Below are 21820 nucleotides of genomic sequence, written 5' to 3' on the forward strand. Positions count from 1 at the left end.
CCGAGTGGGGATTCAAACCCATGACCTCTGACTCCAAAGCCCGTGCTCTTTCCACTGAGCCGCGCTGCTTCTCTAGGTTATTTTTCATCTCGCTAATTGAAATATTCTTTTTCAACAGAAGTGTATGAAGTTCCAGAATCCGAGGTAAGATCCTGTGATCAATTACGTGTGCAACTTCACTATGTCCACGGGTCTTCTACTGCAGATGAAAAGGCAGCCTATTTTCTTGCCTATTTTTAACCTTTAGTACTAGGTTAGAATAAATGAAACGATCAGCGAAATGGGAGGCTTTGGCCTTTTGGAAACCATTCTGGGGCCTATGTCTTTCCACAACTTTCTGGGAATCAACAGCAATATCAATGCCCATGCTCCAGGGCAGTTCGCAAAGACGGGTGATGACTACCATTTGGACCAGGAAATTGCCAAATCATGCAGACACAGTCACTGGCTCCCCCATAAGCTTGTTATGGGCGGGGAATGTGTCTATTATATCATCATCATCAATCATATTTATTGAGCGCTTACTATGTGCAGAGCACTGTACTAAGCGCTTGGGAAGTACAAATTGGCAACATATAGAGACAGTCCCTACCCAACAGTGGGCTCACAGTCTAAAAGGGGGAGACAGAGAACAAAACCAAACATACTAACAAAATAAAATATTATATTTTTATATTTTTATATTACATTCTTCCAAGGGCTCTGCACACAGTAAGCGCTAAATAAATGCAATTGGCTGACTCATGCACTCCAGCTCTCCCTCTCCACGGCATTGTTATCATATTTTCTTCCTTGTCCCCTGGGGTTGTGATCTGAGACCCTCAACCCTCAGTCCCTGGGGCTCTCCTGAGAGAGCTGATCCTAATCAACCTGCCCATTGAGTCTCTTCCTAGCCTAGTTCCGGCCACAAACTTCTTGATAGATATTCTGCCTGAAACTGGATCCTTTAACAGATGGTTGAGACCATTATCAACCAATCTTCCCCATCTTCCTCCGGGAGAAATCGGTCTCGATGTCATCAATCTACATCTTTCACCATATAGTCGAAACCGTCAGTTTTCCCATTTCCCGCTAGTTTGGGGGCACTTAACGCGCATTATTAGCAACTCCAAATGGCTCATTTACACAGTTAATTCAGCAGAAATTCAGGCAGTACTTGATTTCGATTCCCATTGTTGGCAATCAACAGGTTATGTTGCCAACTTGTACTTCCCTAGCGCTTAGTGCAGTGCTCTGCACACAGTAAGTGCTCAATAAATACGATTGATTGATTGTATTTATTGAGCATTTATTGTGTGCAGAGCACAGTACAAAGCACTCGGGAGAGTATGATAAAACAGAGTTGGAAGACACACTCCCTGCCCACAACAAACTCTGTCCAGTCCATCCCCACAGTTAGGACTTTATATTATATATGAGAAGCAGCATAGCCCAGTGGAAAGCAAATGGTCCTGGGAGTTGGAAGGACCTGGGTTTTAATAATAATAATAATAATGATAATAATAATAATAATAATGGCATTTATTAAGCGCTTACTATGTGCAAAGCACTGTTCTAAGCACTGAGGAGGTTACAAGGTGATCAGGTTGTCCCACGGGGGGCTCACAGTCTTAATCCCCATTTTCCAGATGAGGTAACTGAGGCATAGAGACGTTAAGTGACTTGCCCAAAGTCACACAGCTGACAGTTGGCGGAGCGGGATTTGAACCCCTGACCTCTGACTCCAAAGCCACTGAGTCAATCAATCAATCAATCAATCGTATTTATTGAGTGCTTACTGTGTGCAGAGCACTATACTAAGCACTTGGGAAGTACAAGTTGGCAACATAACTTGTTGATTGCCAACGATGGGAATCGAAATCGAGTCACGCTGCTTCTCTGATTCTTTGCTGCTTCTTTAATCCCAGCTCCACCACGTATCTGCTGTGTGACCTTGGGCAAGTCACTTCCCTGTCCCTCAGATACCTCATCTGCAAAATGGGGACCAAGACTGCAAGCCCCAAGTTCCCATCTTGGATTTATAAAAGATGGTGCACAACCCGATTAGCTTGTATCTTCTCCAGCATTTAGTACACGGCCTGGCACATAGTGAGCGCTTAACAAAAGCCATTTAAAAAAATTAGAGAACATCTAGACCATTTAAAAAACTTACAGGGGTTGAAGTTTCCACACCTCCCCTGGTAACCAACACACTAACAGCGCTCACCTCAAGAGAGGGGGGTTACTAGAACCTTCGAGGCCAGAGCTAGAATTAAAAATTCCCTGCTCAATCAGTAAATCAGTACTATTTGCTGGGAACCTGCTAATCAATCAATCAATGGAATTTATTGAGCACCAGCCATGTGCAGAGCGCTATACTACGTGCTTGGGAGAAGACAATAAAATAGGAAACATTCCTGCCCATAAGGAGCCTACAATCTAGTCCGGGAGACAGACATTAAAATGAATTTACAAACAAGGGGACCATCATAGAATAAGGGTATGTGCATAAACGCTGTGAGTTTAGGAGAGTACAACAGAAGCAAGAGAATCCTGCTTTCAAGGAATATACTATTGTGGAAATAGGCACACAAAAAATATTTATAAATACAGGGGGGCAGAAGGAAGAACCAGGGTAAAATAAGCAGTGCAAATATGTCAGGGTAAATAACTAAACATCCAGTCACATGTACAACGGTACATAAAGTGAAAATGTGGAGAAGTGAAGAAATATGAAAAGGGTTAAGTTCAATAGGAAAACATTCCAGAGAATTCACTTAAGGAAGCGAAATTTCCTTTATAAATACAAGATGGGAACTTGGCACAAATATGGCATAAATTCATTTGGGAATCCTCATGAACGACAAGCTATGAGCCAACGATGTTGTGCTGAGGTTTAAAAACAAAAAGAGCAAGCGTCATGCAGATTGTAGGACTAAAGAATAGCATGTAGAAATAACATGTAATTCTCCCTTTATCATCTCAAAACTGATCAGGCTTTCATCAAAATGGACTGGTTTGGGACTTGGTGATTAAGCGAGAAAATTTAGACTTGAAAAGAGGTCAAAAGAAAAGCTTAAAGGAATTATTCACCCAGAAAAGAAGGGTTAAACTAGATATTACCCTTTAAGTAGATAAAGGACACTGTCTCCTAAGAAACTGTAGCAAGGGGGATCTGAATTAGTTATTAGGAAATTATCCTGCCTGTACTGATTCTGAGACATCAGAATAAGATACCAAAATAATAGTAGATCAGCCATGAACATTAAGACTATTATCAGAGTGAGCCCCACACATAAATAAGCTCAAACAACCAGAGAAGCAGTGTGGCCTAGGGAAAAGAGCACGGATTTGGGAGTCAGAGGATCTGAGTTCTAATCCCTGCTACACCACTTGTCTGCTGTGTGAGTTTGGGCAAGTCATTTAAATTCTCTGCCTCGGTTACCTCAGGTAAAATGGGGATTAAGACTGTGAGCCCTAAATGACACAGGGACTGTATCCAATCCAATTATCTTGCATTTATGCCAGCCTTTAAAACAATGCCTGGTACAGATTAAGTGCTTAACAAATACCACAAAACAAACCCCAAATGAGCCTAAGAGAAACTGGAGTCTAGAGAAAAATCAAGTTTTGGACTGAGAAGAAAATGATGGCTATGTTCTTTCTGTCCCCTTTTAATTACTTTGAACTCTGGGTGAGCAGGTAACACTCTGAATGGATTTTTTTTAATGGCATTTATTAAGCGCTTACTATGTGCAAAGCACTGTTCTAAGCACTGGGGAGGTTACAAGGTGATCAGGTTGTCCCACGGGGGGCTTACAATCTTAATCCCCATTTTACAGATGAGGTAACTGAGGCACAGGGAAGTTAAGTGACTTGCCCAAAGTCATACAGCTGACAATTGGCAGAGCTGGGATACGAACCCATGAACTCTGACTCCAAAGCCCGGGCTCTTTCCACTGAGCCACGCTGCTTCCCCATTTGTGGAAGAGTGAATGGATGCTAATGTGGAACAGTGAATGATGGGTTAATACAGGTAGGAATAATCCATATGCTGCAAGCAGAAGAGAATATTTGCAGCCTGATGATTTTGAAACCTCCTTTCCAGGCAACTCAGGTTGGGGGTTAAGGTAAAGAAAGCCTTGCTTGGAATCGAGGGGTACACTCAGATATTCATGGGTCTCTTCCAGGTCTCTAGCTGACGAGTCTAAGAAATTTCAAATACTTTTTAGGGTCTGTATGCTCAATAATTGTAAATATTCATGGGTCTCTTCCAGGCCTCTAGATGATGAGTCTAAGAAATTTCAAATACTTTTTAGGGTCTGTGTGCTCAGTAATTGTAAATGAATGAAAACTCAGCTGTGACTGCATTTCATTACCCTCTGATGAAATAAATCTTCATTTCCTTTTCCAGGAAAAACCTTCCCTACCACCGAACAGGTACTTGTGGAGTTGAACTCTCTCCCAGTTCAGTGGGAGGGATGGATGGAGGGAGGGAGGGAAGGAGCAGATGGTCACGGGCCGGGGAGGGGAATCCCTCAGGCCCCACATCCAGGGGGTGGATGCAGGGCAAAAAGTAAAAACGGGGTCAAACTTGAGGGTGTCGCGGGGAGCCACGGCCTTCAAAGGCCCCGGGTCTTTCCAGGAGAAGCAGTCAATCAATCAATCAATCGTATTTATTGAGCGCTTACTGTGTGCAGAGCACTGTACTAAGCGCTTGGGAAGTACAAGTTGGCAAGACATATCAAACAGGCCATGGCAGTTACTCTGCATCCCGACTGGATGGAGAAAACACCAGAAGTCCCTGGGCCGGTCAGAGGGCCGTGGTTTGCCAGCTAAAATCCATCTCTCAATCAACAGTATTTATTGAACACTTACTCTGGGCAGTGCTGCTATACTAAGTGGTTAGGAGAGTACAATAGAGTTAGTAGACACAATCCCTGCCTTTAAGGATCTTACAATCTAAAGGATTGATTGATTAAAGGGGAGACAGACATTAAGGAAACACCAGAAGTCCCTGGGCTGGTCAGAGGGCCGTGGTTTGCCAGCCAAAATCCATCTCTCAATCAACAGTATTTATTGAACACTTACTCTGGGCAGTGCTGCTATACTACGTGGTTAGGAGAGTACAATACAGTTAGTAGACACAATCCCTGCCTTTAAGGATCTTACAATCGAGAGGATTGATTGATTAAAGGGGAGACAGACATTAAGAAAACACCAGGAGTCCCTGGGCCGGTCAGAGGGCCGTGGTTTGCCAGCCAAAATCCATCTCTCAATCAACAGTATTTATTGAACACTTACTCTGGGCAGTGCTGCTATACTACGTGGTTAGGAGAGTACAATACAGTTAGTAGACACAATCCCTGCCTTTAAGGATCTTACAATCAAGAGGATTGATTGATTAAAGGGGAGACAGACATTAAGAAAACACCAGAAGTCCCTGGGCCGGTCAGAGGGCCGTGGTTTGCCAGCTAAAATCCATCTCTCAATCACCAATCAATCAATCAATCAATCGTATATATTGAGCGCTTACTATGTGCAGAGCACTGTACTAAGCGCTTGGGAAGTACAAATTACAGTATTTATTGAACACTTACTCTGGGCAGTGCTGCTATACTAAGTGGTAGGAGAGTACAATACAGTTAGTAGACACAATCCCTGCCTTTAAGGATCTTACAATCGAGAGGATTGATTGATTAAAGGGGAGACAGACATTAACATAAATGATAGGTAGGGGAAGTGATAGAGTATGATAATATGTCCCCGAGTACTGTGGGGTGAGTGAATACCTAATTGCTTAAGGGGTAGGGACTTAAATGCATAGGTGATGCATTAGGGAGGGAAATAGAGTGGAGAGATGAGAGATTAGTCAGAGAAGGCTTCCTGGACACACACAAACACACTGACACACACACACACGTGAGTGAGGGGCATCCCAGCCCAGCCCAGTTCACTGCATTCGGGAACCAAAAGGGAAAATTTTCCTAAAAATGTCTCTTTTGGAGTAATTTCCAAAGGAGCAACCACCTTGACCAGTGAAATGTCCTAATAATAATTATTATTATTATGGTAGTTCTTTCATTCATTCAATCGTATTTATTGAGCGCTTACTGTGTGCCGAGCACTGTACTAAGCGCTTGGGAAGTACAAGTTGGCAACATATCATCATCATCAATCGTATTTATTGAGCGCTTACTGTGTGCAGAGCACTGTACTAAGCGCTTGGGAAGTACAAGTTGGCAACATATAGAGACGGTCCCTACCCAACAGTGGGCTCACAGTCTAGAAGGGGGAGACAGACAAGAAAACAAAGCATATTAACAAAATAAAATAAATAGACTAAACATGTACAAATAAAATAAATAAATAGAGTAATAAATACGTACAAACATATATACATATGTACAGGTAGTTGTTAAGCGCTTACTATGTGCCAGGCACTGTACTAAGCACTGGTGTAGATATAAGCAGATCAGGTTGGACACAGTCTCTGTCCCACAAGGGATGCGTAGTCTTAGTACCCATTTTCCAGATGATGTAACTGAGGCCCAGAGAAGTAAAGTAACTTGCCCAAGGTCACACAACAGACAAGTGGCAGAACTGGGATTAGAACCCATGACCTTCTGATTCCCAGGCCCATGCTGCTTCACTAATTCAATCATTCATTCATTCATTCAATCGTATTTATTGAGCGCTTACTGTGTGCAGAGCACTGTACTAAGCGCTTGGGAAGTACAAGTTGGCAACATATAGAGACGGTCCCTCCCCAACAGCAGGCTCACAGTCTAGAAATCACAATTCAATCATACTTACTGAGTGCTTACTGTGTGCAGAACACTGTATTAAGCGCGTGGGAGAGTCCAATATAACAGAGTCAGTAGACAGGTTCTCTACACTCGATGAGCGGATGGTCTAGAGGGGGAGATTCATTCCCCCTCTAAATAAATAAATCGTATTTATCGAATGCATACTGTATGTAAAGCCTGGTACTAAGCGCTTGGTTGAGTACAACAATAAACAGACACATTCCCTGCCCACAACAATCAATCAATCAATCGTATTTATTGAGCGCTTACTGTGTGCAGAGCACTGTACTAAGTGCTTGGGAAGTACAAGTTGGCAACATATAGAGACAGTCCCTACCCAACAGTGGGCTCACAGTCTAAAAGGGGGAGACAGAGAACAAAACCAAACATACTAACAAAATAAAATAAATAGAATAGATATGTACAAGTAAAATAAATAGAGTAATAAATATGTACAAACATATACACATATATACAGGTGCTGTGGGGAAGAGAAGGAGGTTAGATGGGGGGGAAGACAAGACAAGACAAGAACAAGAACAAGACAAGAGCTTCCCCAGCTCTTAGGAAGCAAATATATTAATGGGTGTCAGAGTTCGCCTTCAGTGGTCCAGGATCGGATTCTTCAAGGGTGATACTGTTCTCTTGAAGTTGTACTTTTATTAATAATAATAACAACAATAGTAATTATTGTTATTATGGTATTTGTTAAGGGCTTACTATGTGCCAAGCACTGTTCTAAGTGCTGGGGTAGATACAACATAATCAGGTAGTCCCACGTGAGACTCACAGCCTTATTTCCCATTTTTCAGATGAGGTTACCTGAGGCACAGAGAAGTTAAGTATCTTGCCCAAGATCACACAGCAGACGAGTGGTGGAAGACCAGATTAGAACCCACATCCTCTGACACCTAAGTCCGTACTCTTTCCACTAACCCACACCGTTTTTCCTTTCATTCTAGGATCGTAAAGCCGCTCCCGCCGAAGCCCAGCATGGGATCAGGAGGTTATCCCTTCGGCAGCAAAATTCGGGAGTCCCCTGTATCCGCACCAGAAACAGCACCCAGGTAAAAGTCAATAATAATGATGGCATTTATTAAGCGCTTACTATGTGCAAAGCACTGTTCTAAGCGCCGAAGCGCAAAGCACTGTTCTAAATAAGAGAAGGAGCTGGATTTATCTTGGGGTCCCAAGCCTTCATCTCCAATACACTGGCTTCAACTCTAACCCCAGGAATAATTGTGGTGCTTACTAAGTGCTTACTACGTGCCAACCATGGTTCTAAATACTGGTTTAGACACACTCAAAACAGATCGAACGAGCCCCACTCAGGGCTTACAGTCTAAAAGGGCCCTGTGGTCTGACTTGGCACATATCTTATCTTATCTCATCTTATCTTATCTTATCTTATCTTGGCACATATTAATAAATAAATAAAAATTAAATAAATGCCATTATTACTTATATCTGGGCAGGACTAAACTAGAATAGGGTTTCTCTACCCATCAAATGTTCAGAGCTGCGTCCTCCTCCCATTTCCCCCAAAGATGCCAACAGAGTGAGAAGAGTTCCTGGACCCCTTAGACTGTAAATTCACTGTGGGCAGGGAATGTATAATAATGATGGTATTTCTTAAGCGCTTACTATGTGCAAAGCACACGTTCTAAGCGCTGGGGAGGTTACAAGGTAATCAGGTTGTCCCCGGGGGGCTCACAGTTTTAATCCCCATTTTATAGATGAGGTCACTGAGGCACAGAGAAGTGAAGTGACTTGCCCAAAGTCACACAGCTAGACTGTGAGCCTGCTGTTGGGTAGGGATCTATATGTTGCCAACTTGTACTTCCCAAGCGCTTAGTACAGTGCTCCGCACACAGTAAGCACTCAATAAATGCGATTGAATGAATGAATGAATGACAGTTGGCGGAGCTGGGATTTGAACCCATGACCTCTGACCCCAAAGCCCGTGCTCTTTCCACTGAGCCACGCTAATGTGCCAACTCTATTATACTGTACTCCTCCAAGCGCTTAGTACAGTGCTCTGCACACAGTAAGCGCTCAATAAATGCCACTGACTCCCCCTTTTAGACTGTGAGCCCACTGTTGGGTAGGGACTGTCTCTATATGTTGCCAACTTGTACTTCCCAAGCGCTTAGTACAGTGCTCTGCACACAGTAAGCGCTCAATAAATACGATTGCTGCTGATGATGATGATCAGCATGAACCAGGAGGTCTGACTAAGAATAAGAGGATTCTGTTTATCTGCCGTTTCGTTAAACTGCGGACTAAAACACATAAATGAATGAAATTGATCTTTATGAAACTGCTTGAGAAGCAGCGTGGCTTAGTGGAAAGATGACGGGCTTGGGAGTCAGAGGACGTGGGTTCTAATGCCGACTCTGCCACTTGACTGCTGTGTGACCTTGGGCAAGCCACTTCACTTCTCTGTGCCTCAGTGACCTCATCGATAAAATGGGGATTAAGACTGTGAACCCGTGTGGGACATCCAGATGACCTGGTATCTACCCCAGCGCTTTGAACAGTGCTTGACACATAGTAAGTGTTTAACAACTGCCATGATTATTATTGTAATACCATCATTGTTATTGTAATTGATCTGAAAATAATCAAATGAAAGAAATTTTATTGGCAAGAGAGCTCACTTTTTTTAACGGTATTTCTTAAGTATTTACTATGTCCCAGGCACTGTACTAGAGAAGCAGCGTGGCTCAGTGGAAAGAGCACGGGCTTTGGAGTCGGAGGTCACGGGTTCAAATTCCTGCTCCGCCGCTTGTCAGCTGTGAGACTTTGGGCAAGTCACTTCACTTCTCTGGGCCTCAGTTACCTCAACTGTAAAATGGGGATGAAGACTGTGAGCCCCATAGGGGACAATCTGATCACCTTGTATCCTCCCCAGCGCTTAGAACAGTGCTTTGCACACAGTAAGCGCTTAACAAATACCAAAATTATTATTGTCATTACTAAGCACTTGGAAGAGTACAATGTAACAGAGTTGGTAGGCACATTCCCTGCCCACAATGAGCTCAACTGTAAAATGGGGATGAAGACTGTGAGCCCCATATGGGACAATCTGATCACCTTGTATCCTCCCCAGCGCTTAGAACAGTGCTTTGCACACAGTAAGCGCTTAACAAATACCAAAATTATCATTATTATTACTAAGCACTTGGAAGAGTACAATGTAACAGAGTTGGTAGGCACATTCCCTGCCCACAGTGAGCTCAACTGTAAAATGGGGATGAAGACTGTGAGCCCCATATGGGACAATCTGATCACCTTGTATCCTCCCCAGCGCTTAGAAGAGTGCTTTACACACAGTAAGCGCTTAACAAATACCCAAATTATTATTATTATTACTAATTACTTGGAAGAGTACAATGTAACAGAGTTGGTAGGCATATTCCCTGCCCACAATGAGCTCAACTGTAAAATGGGGATGAAGACTGTGAGCCCCATATGGGACAATCTGATCACCTTGTATCCTCCCCAGTGCTTAGAACAGTGCTTTGCACACAGTAAGCGCTTAACAAATACCAAAATTATTATTATTATTACTAATTACTTGGAAGAGTACAATGTAACCGAGTTGGTAGACACATTCCCTGCCCACAGTGAGCTTACAGTCTAGAGGATCCAGGACTCTTCTCACTCTGTTGCCATCTTCTGAGGAAATGGAGTATTCATTCATTCACTCAATCATATTTATTGAGCACTTTCTGTATGTAGAGCACTGAACTAAGCGGTTGGGAGAGTACAACATAACAATAAACAAACACATTCCCTGCTCACAAGGAGTTTACAATCTAGAGGGGAAGACAGACGTTAATAAGAGGAGGGCTTAGCTCTGAACATTTGATGGGCTGAGAAATCCCGAATCAGTTGGCCCTACATAATAATAATAATTTGGTATTTGTTAAGCGCTTACTATGTGCCAAGCACCGTTCTAAGCACTGGGGTAGATACAAAGTAATCAAATCAGGCACAGTCACTGTCCCATGGGGCTCAGAGTCTTAATATTTTACAGATGAGGTAACTGAGGCCCAGAGAAGTTACGTGACTTGCCCAAGGTCACACGGCAGACACGTGGCAGAGCGGGGATTAGAACCCACGTCCTCTGACTCCCACGCCCACGCTCTTTCCACTAAGCAATGCGGCTTCGCATGCTGGGCCTGAGGTAGAAAAAGAAAAGACTATCAGAGGGTAGATAAGACAAGCGGCAGGTTCCACATGGCGTCATCTCGGGGAAGAGGTCACAGGCAGAAAGGAAGAAAGTGCAGCACCTGGAGACTTTGACTGAGGGAAATGAGAACTTAAACTTTAAAAATCCAAGAAATCCACGAGATGTCAGATGCCAAAAGGCACTGTTAGCTTAATGACTTGAGAAATCTGGGTTCCCATTATCTTTCCATTTATTTTTCAGACATACTCTCCCCTTTCCTAGAAACCACCCTTCAAAACCTGTGAGTATCGAGTGTTAGTAAATTCTGTTCTTAGGCTGCATCTACCCTGAAATTTGAGTTCTGAGCATTGCTGTTAGCTTTTCATTCAGCAGCTGTACAATTATACCAACCCTCTAGATGTAGTACCCTCTTCTCAAGGCTCAAGCCTCCCCTTTCTTGGGAAGAGGGCAGTGAAATACCGCCCTGGATATGGAGGGATGACTATCTAACTTCTGCCTCCCTTCTGAATTCTTCCTGTTGGCCCTTAGTCAAAGGAGAAACTCACCCTTCATTGCCGGCAACCTAAACGACCGTCAGCAAAAGAGCATTTTTTGTGAAAATAAAAAGGAGCATTGTTTAGCTTTTTTCTCAGCCTCTGCTCTACCAGGAGCTTATCCTCAAGGTAGCCAGGATCCTCTCCCCTCCTACTCATCATCATCATCAATCGTATTTATTGAGTGCTTACTATGTGCAGAGCACTGTACTAAGCTTAGCCAGTGGAGGTAACACAGGAGGGGCATATCTGGATGGTCTTCCTGCTGGTTTCCGCTCTTGAAGGGGAGAATTGAGTCCAATGAGTTTGAACGTCTCCTTCAACCGGAGGGGATGGTCCTCTGGAACCTCCCTCTACTCCTCTTCTCCTCCCCACAGACCACCCCAGGAATCGCCACCCCAACAACTACTTCTCCCCCAGCACCAAATAATTTCCCTCCCACCCAAAATGGCCCTGTGTGGCCATATTTATACTCAGGTTTAGTGCTGCAGGGTGGCAGAAATGCACTCATCTCATTTTATACACTTGTCTTCCCATTTTCAAAGCACAGTTTTACTCTGTGGGCTTCTCCACAACAGGTTCATTTGCTTCCCTCTCCATCTTCCCCTCCTCCCCCTCCTTCTTCGTTTTCCCCTCTTCCGCTAATAATATTTGTTAAGCACGTACTAAGTGCCAAGCACTATGCTAAGCACTAGGGTAGATTCAAGTGAATCCGATCAGACAGCTCCAGTTCCACACCAGGGCTCACAGTTGGGAGGGAGAACAGGAATTCAATCCCCAATCTCATTTGGCATGTGAGAAAATCGAAGCCTAGCAAAGTTAAGTGACTTGCCCAAAGTCACGTAGCAGGAAAATGGTGGAGCTGGGATTAGAACCCAGGTCTCCTGACCCTCATTCATTCATTTAATCATATTTATTGAGCACTTACTGTGTGCAGAGCACTGTGCTAAGCACTTGAGTCCTGTGCTCTGGCCAATAGGACATGGTGCTTCTGTCTCCCTTCCTCCCTCCTCCACCAACCTCCCCACCCACCCCGACTCCCACAAAAGTCAAGTTCTTTCTGCTTTAAAATAAATCAATGAATTACAGTATCCTGTTGTGTTGGGTTTCAGACGCATCATACTGAAAAATGGGACAACAATGACAGTAAGTGAAATTTTCAGAAATTTATGCATTGTACTTTCCAATAACCATACTTAGGGAAGCAAGACTAAATATATTACACAAACACACATGTTTACACTTACTGGTTAAATCTGAATAATTCTGCCTGCATGGTGCAATCTCCACTTAACTTTAATTCATTTTCTTGGCACCTGTAATGTTTGACCCTTACAGATTCAGAGATAATCTATTTTTTTCCAGCAAAAAAAGGGCAATTTAACTTTTTTTCAAAAGATACCTGTTTCAAGCATACTTGGCCACAGTTTTTCATATATTTTCATGCCAGGACTAATGCCCTCATGGATCTACCCTCTTTTTTTCTTTTTTTTTTCCAAATAGTGTTTGTTAAGCACTTACTATGTCAAGCAGAGGGGTACATACCAGTTTAACAGGTCGGACATAGTCCCTGGCCCATATGGGGTTCCCAGCTTAATTAGAAGGGAGAACAGTTATTTAAACCTCATTTTACATATGAGGAAAAATAATAATAATCATAATTATGGTGTTTAAGCACTTACTATGTACCAAGCACATTTCTAAGCACTAGGGTAGATACAAGGTAATCAGGCTGCCCCACGTGAGACTCACAGTCTTAACCACATTTTACAAATGAGGTAACTGAGGCACAGAGAAGTTAAGTGGCTTGCCCAAGGCCACATAGAGGATAAGTGGTGGAGCCGGGATCAGAACCTATGTCCTCTGACTCCCAAGCCTGAGATGCACACAGTAAGCGCTCAATAAATACAATTGATCGATTGATTGATCTTTCTGTTGAGCCCCCCTGCATCTCTACACCTCCCACTATTACAGTGGTGAAAACAATGGCCCTTCTGCCAGCCATAAAAATAATAATAATGACGGTATTTGTTAAGCGCTTACTATGTGCAAAGCACTGTTCTAAGCAGTGGGGGGATGCAAGGTGATCAGGTTGTCCAACGGGGGGCTCACAGTCTTAATCCCCATTTTACAGATGAGGGAACTGAGGCACAGAGAAGTTAAGTGGGTTGCCCAAAGTCACACAGCTGACAATTGGTGGAGTTGGGATTTGAACCCTTGACCTCTGACTCCAAAGCCCGGGCTTTTTCCACTTCTCTAATAATGCCAGCAGACCCTTTCCAACTAGCTACCAAGAGGAAACTGTGGGGAATTGTGTCCCTAATATTTGGGTGCAAGAGAAGGCCCAGGCTGGTCCAGGTCACAACATGCCCTATCTTTAATCATCATCATCAATCGTATTTATTGAGCGCTTACTATGTGCAGAGCACTGTACTAAGTGCTTGGGAAGTACAAATTGGCAACATATAGAGACAGTCCCTCTCCCCATCCCCTTGTAGACAAACTATATCTGGGAATGGATTTTGTTTTTTTTTGGGGGGGGGGGGGTCAGACAATACAGCAAGATTGGAAAGATTGCTTTATGGAGAAACAGCCTCTGTGTAGTTGTCTAGAGACTGGCTCTAACAATAATATATGTTAATATATAATATACATAAATACATATGTACATATATAATAATATATGTAATAATATATGTTAAGCACTTACCATGTGCTAAGCACTGGGGCAGGTACAAGTTAGATACATGAGAAGCAGCGTGGCCTAGTTGATGGGAGCACAGGCTTGGAAGCCAGAAGGATATGGTTCTAATCCCGGTTCTCCCACCTGTCTGCTGTGTGACCTCGGGCAAGTCACTTAACTTCTCTGGGCCTCAGTTACCTCATCTGTAAAAGGGGGACTAGATGGTGAGTCCCATGTGGGACACGGGCTACCCCCAATTTAAGTAACTTGTACCTACCCCAGGGCTTAGCACAGTGAGGAGGAATAGAAAGGAAAGTAATGGGATGAAGGAATGGACAAATGTACATGGAACTTTGGGTGGGATTGTAGCATCCTTTAAACAATTTCCAGAGCTAAACTTCAGTTGGCTCCCTTGGGCTTATTTGCTGCCAATAAGTGCCTACTTTAGGGGTACTGATGTTAATTTCAAACATTCTGCCGCATAAGAAGGTGGACCTCCCTCCAGAAGGAGTTCCACCTGCCTCTGATCAATCAATCAATCGTATTTATTGAGCGCTTACTGTGTGCAGAGCACTGTACTAAGCACTTGGGAAGTACAAGCTGGCAACAGTTACCTCAGTTACCTCATCTGTAAAATGGGGACTAGACGGTGAGCCCCATGTGGGACATGGACTACCCCCAATTTAAGTAACTTGTACCTACCCCAGTGCTTAGCACAGTGTCTGGCACGTAGTAAGTACTTAACAAATACCATTAAAAAAGAGAAATTAATCCAGCTATAGTCCCTGTCTCACATGGGGCTCAAAGTCTAAGAAGTCCCCATTTTACATATGAAGAAACTGAGGCACAGTCACGCAGCAGCCCAAGGTCACGCAACAACCAAGTGGCAGAGCTGGGATTAGAACCCGGATCCCTTGATTTCCAGGTTGAGCTCTTTCCCTAGGTCATGCTCTTCTCTCATGACCACTGCTATGAGGAGGAATAGAAAGGAAAGTAATGGGATGAAGGAATGGACAAATGTACATGGAACTTTGGGTGGGATTGTAGCATCCTTTAAACAATTTCCAGAGCTAAACTTCAGTTGGCTCCTGAGTTTCATTCCCTTGGGCTAATTTGCTGCCAATAAGTGCCTACTTTAGGGGTACTGATGTTAATTTCAAACATTCTGCCGCATAAGAAGGTGGACCTCCCTCCAGAAGGAGTTCCACCTGCCTCTGATCAGTCAATCAATCGTATTTATTGAGCGCTTACTGTGTGCAGAGCACTGTACTAAGCGCTTGGGAAGTACAAGCTGGCAACATATAGAGACAGTCCCTACCCAACAGTGGGCTCATGGACACCTCTCTCTATCATAGGTAGAATCTCCTCACAATAACAATAATAATAATGACATTTATTAAGTGCTTACTATGGGCAAAGCACTGTTCTAAGTGCTGGGGAGGTTACAAGGTGATCAGGTTGTCCCATGGGGGGCTCACAGTCTTCATCCCCATTTTACAGATGAGGGAACTGAGGCCCAGAGAAGTTAAGGGACTTGCCGAAAGTCACGCAGCTGACAATTGGCGGAGCCGGGATTTGAACCCATGAACTCTGACTCCAAAGCCCGGGCTCTTTCCGCTGAGCCACACTGCTTCTCATAGCCCCATGGAACATGTCCAAGGCTGAGGCCGCAGATTTATAATAATAATAATAATATTTATGGTGTTGGTTAAGCACTTACTATGAGCTAAGCACTGGGGTAGATACAAGGTAATCAGGTTGTTCCACGTGGGGCTCACAGTCCTAATCCCCATTTTACAGATGAGGTCACTGAGGCACAGAGAAGTTAAACGGCTTGCCCAAGGTCACACAGCACACAAGTGGCGGAGCCGGGATTAGAACCCACATCCTCTGACTCCCAAGCCCGTGCTCTTTCATCATCGTCATCATCAATCGTATTTATTGAGCGCTTACTGTGTGCAGAGCACTGTACTAAGCGCTTGGGAAGTACAAGTTGGCAACATATAGAGACAGTCCCTACCCAACAGTGGGCTCACGGTCTAAAAGTCTTTCCATTTCAACACTAAACTCCATGATGGATGCGGTGTGAACACAATTATACATCGAGCTGAAAATAGTAACAGGATGTGAAACATCATTCCAGTTGGAATATTTTGTGTCCCTGCCTAAACTTAAATTCACTTAAATTCACTGAGATCATTGAAAATGTTTGGTCAAAAGTATCTAATTTTGTGTCTGTGTGTCTGTGTAGTTCCCAGCAGCAGTGGAGGTCGAGAATCCAAGTTTCCTTCATCACCTGCTGCTCCGTCCCCATTACCGAGGGCAGGGTAAGTACCACAAGGCTCTGATCCATGGGTGAAAACATTCAGAATCCAGGAAATATTAAATTTTCCTGCTAGAGAAAAGAGATCTATTACTGAACCACGTAACTCAGACTGGCCGACTGTGGAAGTCTCTTGCTCTCATCTTCACTAGCTGATCTCCCCTCTTTCTCCATGCTTGAGAAGCAGCGTGGCTCAGTGGAAAAGAGCCCGGGCTTTGGAGTCAGAGGTCATGGGTTCAAATCCTGGCTCCGCCAGTTGTCAGCTGTGTAACTTTGGGCAAGTCACTTAGCTTCTCTGTGCCTCGGTTCCCTCATCTGTAAAATGGGGATTAAGACTGTGAGCCCCCCATGAGACCACCTGATCACCTTGTAACCTCCCCAGCGCTTAGAACAGTGCTTTGCACAGAGTAAGTGCTTAATAAATGCCATTATTATTATTTATTATTATGAACTTTCCCAGCTGTCACAGTATTTCTTATCCTGGGGATTCCCCTGTCTCTCTCTGGCAGGAGGCTTTAGTTACTGTGCTTCTTGTCTTTTAATGCAGCTCTTCGGTAATAATAATAATAATGATGGCATTTATTAAGCGCTTACTATGTGCAAAGCACTGTTCTAAGCGCTGGGGAGGTTACAAGGTGATCAGGTTGTCCCACGGGGGCCTCACAGTCTTAATCCCCATTTTACAGATGAGGTCACTGAGGCACAGAGAAGTTAAGTGGCTCAGTGGTAAGAGCACGGGCTTTGGAGCCAGAGGTCATGGGTTTGAATCCCGCCTCCTCCACATCTGCTGTGTGACCTTGGGCAAGTCACTTAACTTATCTGAGCCTCAGTTACCTCATCTGTAAAATGGGGATTGACCGTGAGCCCCACGTGGGACAACCTGATCGCCTTGTATTCCCCCAGCGCTTAGAACAGTGCTTTGCACATAGTAAGCACTTAACAAATGCCATTATTATTTTATTATTATTATTAAGTGACTTGCCCAAAGTCACACAGCTAGACAGTTGGCGGAGCTGGGATTTGAACCCATGACCTCTGATCCCAAAGCCCGTGCTCTTTCCACTGAGCCACACATATGTTTATCAGTTCTCAATTGTCTATCTTATATTTGTTTTTAACATTTCTATCTATGCTCACACTCTTTTACCTATTGTGTATCTGGCCGTTTTTGTTTGCTTGCCTCCCTCATTAGATTGCAAGCTGCTTGAGAGCAGGGCACTGGCTTTTACCTCAGTTGTACGGTCCCAAACACCAAATAGAGAGCACGGCACAAATGCCCTCATTAAAAGCCATTGATAATGATGAATACAAAAGCTGTGTGAAGCATATAGCATGCATTTAATACACACCAAAATAAACAAAATCTTCTTTCCCTTATTTCCCCGGCTAAATCACCGGTAACAGTTATCATAGAACAATCACATGGATCTTAACAGTCCACTGAGTTTCACTCCCTTGCTGCCACAAGTCCCTATTTCTTCCCCTCTGTATAGTCATTGATGATGATGATGACGATGGTACTTGTTAAGCGCTTGCTATGTGCCAAACACTGGTCTAAGCGCTGGGGCACATACAAGTTAATCGGTTGTCCCACGTGAGGCTCACAGTCGCAATCCCCATTTGACAGATGAGGGAACTGAGGCCCAGAGAAGTTAAGTGACTTGCTCAAGGTCACACAGCAGACAAGTGGCAGAGCCGGAATTAGAACCCATATCCTCTGACTCCTAATCCCCTGCTCTTGACACTAGGCCATGCTGCTTCTAGATCGGCCCTCAGATATGTTCCCCTCCCTAAACAGTCATTCATTTGTCTGTCTCTGGACCACCCCAAAGAACAGTTGTTGTCTCCCGCACAAATCCCAGCTCCAGCTGGAATTCTCCTGGAATTGATAAACTTCTCAATTCGTCCCCTCGATTCCCAAAAGGGCCTCTCAAGAGTAGAATTCTACTAAATGCTAGGTTAATGAGAAAGACATTTAATTGCACTCTTAATTCAAGTCTTCTGACAATCAAAAATTTCTGTTTATTCCTCAGAAAGAAAATCAATACTCAACCAAAGCCAGTAAGTTGATTTTGCATTTTTCAGTATTGTGTTGTTTCCCCTGGCAGTTGCCTTTTAAAAGTTGAAATAGATTCCGAAAAGGAGTGTGAAGTTAGGCTTCCTTTAATGTGCATATGCCAGTTAGACAAGTTAACTTACTGACCTCTCCATCGTCCCCCTCTCCATCCCCCCATCTTACCTCCTTCCCTTCCCCACAGCACCTGTATATATGTATATATGGTTGTACATATTTATTACTCTATTTATTTATTTATTTATTTTACTTGTACTTATCTATCCTATTTATTTTATTTTGTTGGTATGTTTGGTTTTGTTCTCTGTCTCCCCCTTTTAGACTGTGAGCCCACTGTTGGGTAGGGACTGTCTCTATGTGTTGCCAATTTGTACTTCCCAAGAGCTTAGTACAGTGCTCTGCACATAGTAAGTGCTCAATAAATACGATTGATGATGATGATGATGATGACCTCTGGGGAGATGGGGTCATCATAGTTCCCAAAGTTTGGAGTCAGCAACTAGCTTTCCTCTCCACCTCTTCGAGGGCATGAAAGAAATGGAGTGGGAAGAGGAGGGATAGAGTTGCTCATTATAGGCAGGGAACATTTCTCCTAATTCTATTGCATTGTATTCTCCTTAGCACTTGATATAGTACTCTGCACCCCATAAACACTCAATAAATACCATTTATTGATTCCACCACCATGGTTCACACATAACCACTGCCTTCCTCCACCGGGATTTCTCTTTCTCACTTCTTTCCCGGAGATCAGCTAACCTCACGATCAATTAATCAATCAATCGTATTTATTGAGCGCTTACTGTGTGCAGAGCACTGGACTAAGCGTTTGGGAAGTACAAGTTGGCAACTTATCCAATATCCAATATAACACAGTCAGTAGACAGGTTCTCTACACTCGATGAGCGGACGGTCTAGAGGGGCAGATTCATTCCCCCTCTAAATAAATAAATCGTATTTATCGAATGCATACTGTATGTAAAGTCTGGTACTAAGCACTTGGGTGAGTACAGTATAACAATAAACAGACACATTCCCTGCCCACAACAATCAATCAATCAATCAATCAATCACATTTATTGAGCGCTTACTGTGTGCAGAGCACTGTACTAAGCGCTTGGGAAGTACAAGTTGGCAACATATAGAGACAGTCCCTACCCAACAGTGGGCTCACAGTCTAAAAGGGGGAGACGGAGAACAAAACCAAACATACTAACAAAATAAAATAAATAGAATAGATATGAACAAGTAAAATAAATAAATAAATAAATAAATAAATAAAATAATAAATATGTACAAACATCATCATCATCATCAATCGTATTTATTGAGCACTTACTGTGTGCAGAGCACTGTACTAAGCGCTTGGGAAGTACAAGTTGGCAACATATAGAGACAGTCCCTACCCAACAGTGGGCTCACAGTCTAAAACGGGGAGATGGAGAACAAAACCAAACATACTAACAAAATAAAATAAATAGAATAGATATGAACAAGTAGAATAAATAAATAAATAAATAAATAAATAAATAATATGTACAAACATCATCATCATCATCAATCATATTTATTGAGCACTTACTGTGTGCAGAGCACTGTACTAAGCGCTTGGGAAGTACAAGTTGGCAACATATAGAGACAGTCCCTACCCAACAGCGGGCTCACAGTCTAAAAGGGGGAGACGGAGAACAAAACCAAACATACTAACAAAATAAAATAAATAGAATAGATATGTACACGTAAAATAAATAAATAAATAGAGTAATAAATATGTACAAACATATATACATATATCAGAGAGCTCAAGATTGAAATCCCCTGAGCATGCCCACATTCTCCACTAAGTAGCAGACCTAATTCACTCTTCCCATCCAGTTTGCCATTAAGAAAGAGGGAGAAAGAAGAAGAAAGATTAAGAAAGAGGGAGATCTGTGTGGACAGAGGGAGACCAGAACAGAAAGAGATGCCTAATTTCTAGTACAGTCTCAGAGGTGGGCTGATGGGGTTTGAGAACCATTTTCAAACCTGTTTATAAAACTGATCAATTTCTCATCACTAGGGCTTCTGGACTCAAATTGATATTGCTGTTTGCCTTGGACATTTCTTTTATCAGTAACCCCTCTAGTCTGTAAGGTCGTTATGGGCAGGGAACATGTCTGCTAATTCTCTTTTGTACTCTCTGAAGCGCTTAGGCAGGGCTCTGCACATAGTAAGTGCCCAATAAATACAACTGATTGATGGATTGATTGAATAATTCCTTGGATTTCATTTAACACATGTGCTTTGAGTTCTAAATTCTGTAATGTTTTCATGGCTCTTCCTTTTATTCCAGACCCCAATTTTACCTCATCGAGACCTGCTAAGTGTGAATGAAGGTAAATCTGTTTAGGCAATTTTGAGGGGGAAACCAGAAAGGAGGAATGGGTTGGCGGGAGTGTGGGGACAGGGCAGAGAGGAAGAGGAGTTAAGTAATAGTCTGTTTTTATGGTATTTATTAAGCGCTTACTATGTATGAAGCACTGCTCTAAGCACTGGGGGAGATACCAGGTTGAACACAGTCTCTGTCTCACATGGGGATCACAGTGGGAGGGAGGAGGATTGAATCCCCACTTTACAGATGAGGTAACTGAGGCTCAGAGAGGTTAAGTGAGCAGCCATGCGGCAGAGCCAGGATTAGAAGCCAGATCCTTTGATTCCTAGGCCTGTGCTCTATCCATTAGGCCATGCTACTTCTCTCTGCTAATATCTTCTAGCCCGTTGTTGGGTAGGGACCGTCTCTATTGGTTGCCAACTTGTACTTCCCAAGCGCTTAGTACAGTGCTCTGCACACAGTAACCGCTCAATAAATACGATTGAATGAATGAATGAATTCACTCTGCGAACAGAAATGAGTATACATTGTTGTTTTGTGGTTTGAGGATTTTGCCTGATAAGAATTTTCCCATTGCAGAGAAGCCTGTTCCTGTGGAGCGCCGCCGTGGGTCGGGCCAACGACAGGAATTCCTGCATCCGACAGCGCCTTCCATAGCCCCAAAGTAAAAATTATTTTCCTTTCAATAGTAGTATTTATAGAGCGCTTACTGTGTGCAGAGCACTGAACTTAAGCACTTGGAAAGTACAATTCAGCAACAAATAGGTACAATCCCTGCCCACAACGGGCTCACAGTCTAGAAGGGGGGAGACAGATGTTAAAACAAGTAAACAGGCCTAGTAGCATCATT

General features: G+C 43.3%; 1 protein-coding gene across 5 annotated transcripts in view; it reads left to right on the top strand.

The window, feature by feature from the left end:
• The window catches only part of BLNK (B cell linker), a 122167-nt gene that overhangs the window by 83618 nt on the left and 16729 nt on the right, over nt 1-21820 (top strand). For all 5 annotated transcript variants that reach the window (XM_038744371.1, XM_038744372.1, XM_038744374.1 and 2 more), the window contains 9 exons: nt 119-144; nt 4394-4419; nt 7751-7855; nt 11227-11266; nt 12632-12665; nt 16454-16529; nt 18559-18586; nt 20932-20974; nt 21550-21634. In XM_038744371.1, coding sequence (XP_038600299.1) covers nt 119-144; nt 4394-4419; nt 7751-7855; nt 11227-11266; nt 12632-12665; nt 16454-16529; nt 18559-18586; nt 20932-20974; nt 21550-21634 — 463 coding nt within the window. The remainder of the gene's footprint in view (nt 1-118; nt 145-4393; nt 4420-7750; nt 7856-11226; nt 11267-12631; nt 12666-16453; nt 16530-18558; nt 18587-20931; nt 20975-21549; nt 21635-21820) is intronic.

Source organism: Tachyglossus aculeatus, chromosome 3 (genome assembly GCF_015852505.1).
Source record: "Tachyglossus aculeatus isolate mTacAcu1 chromosome 3, mTacAcu1.pri, whole genome shotgun sequence".
NCBI classification, from domain to species: Eukaryota; Metazoa; Chordata; class Mammalia; order Monotremata; family Tachyglossidae; genus Tachyglossus; species Tachyglossus aculeatus.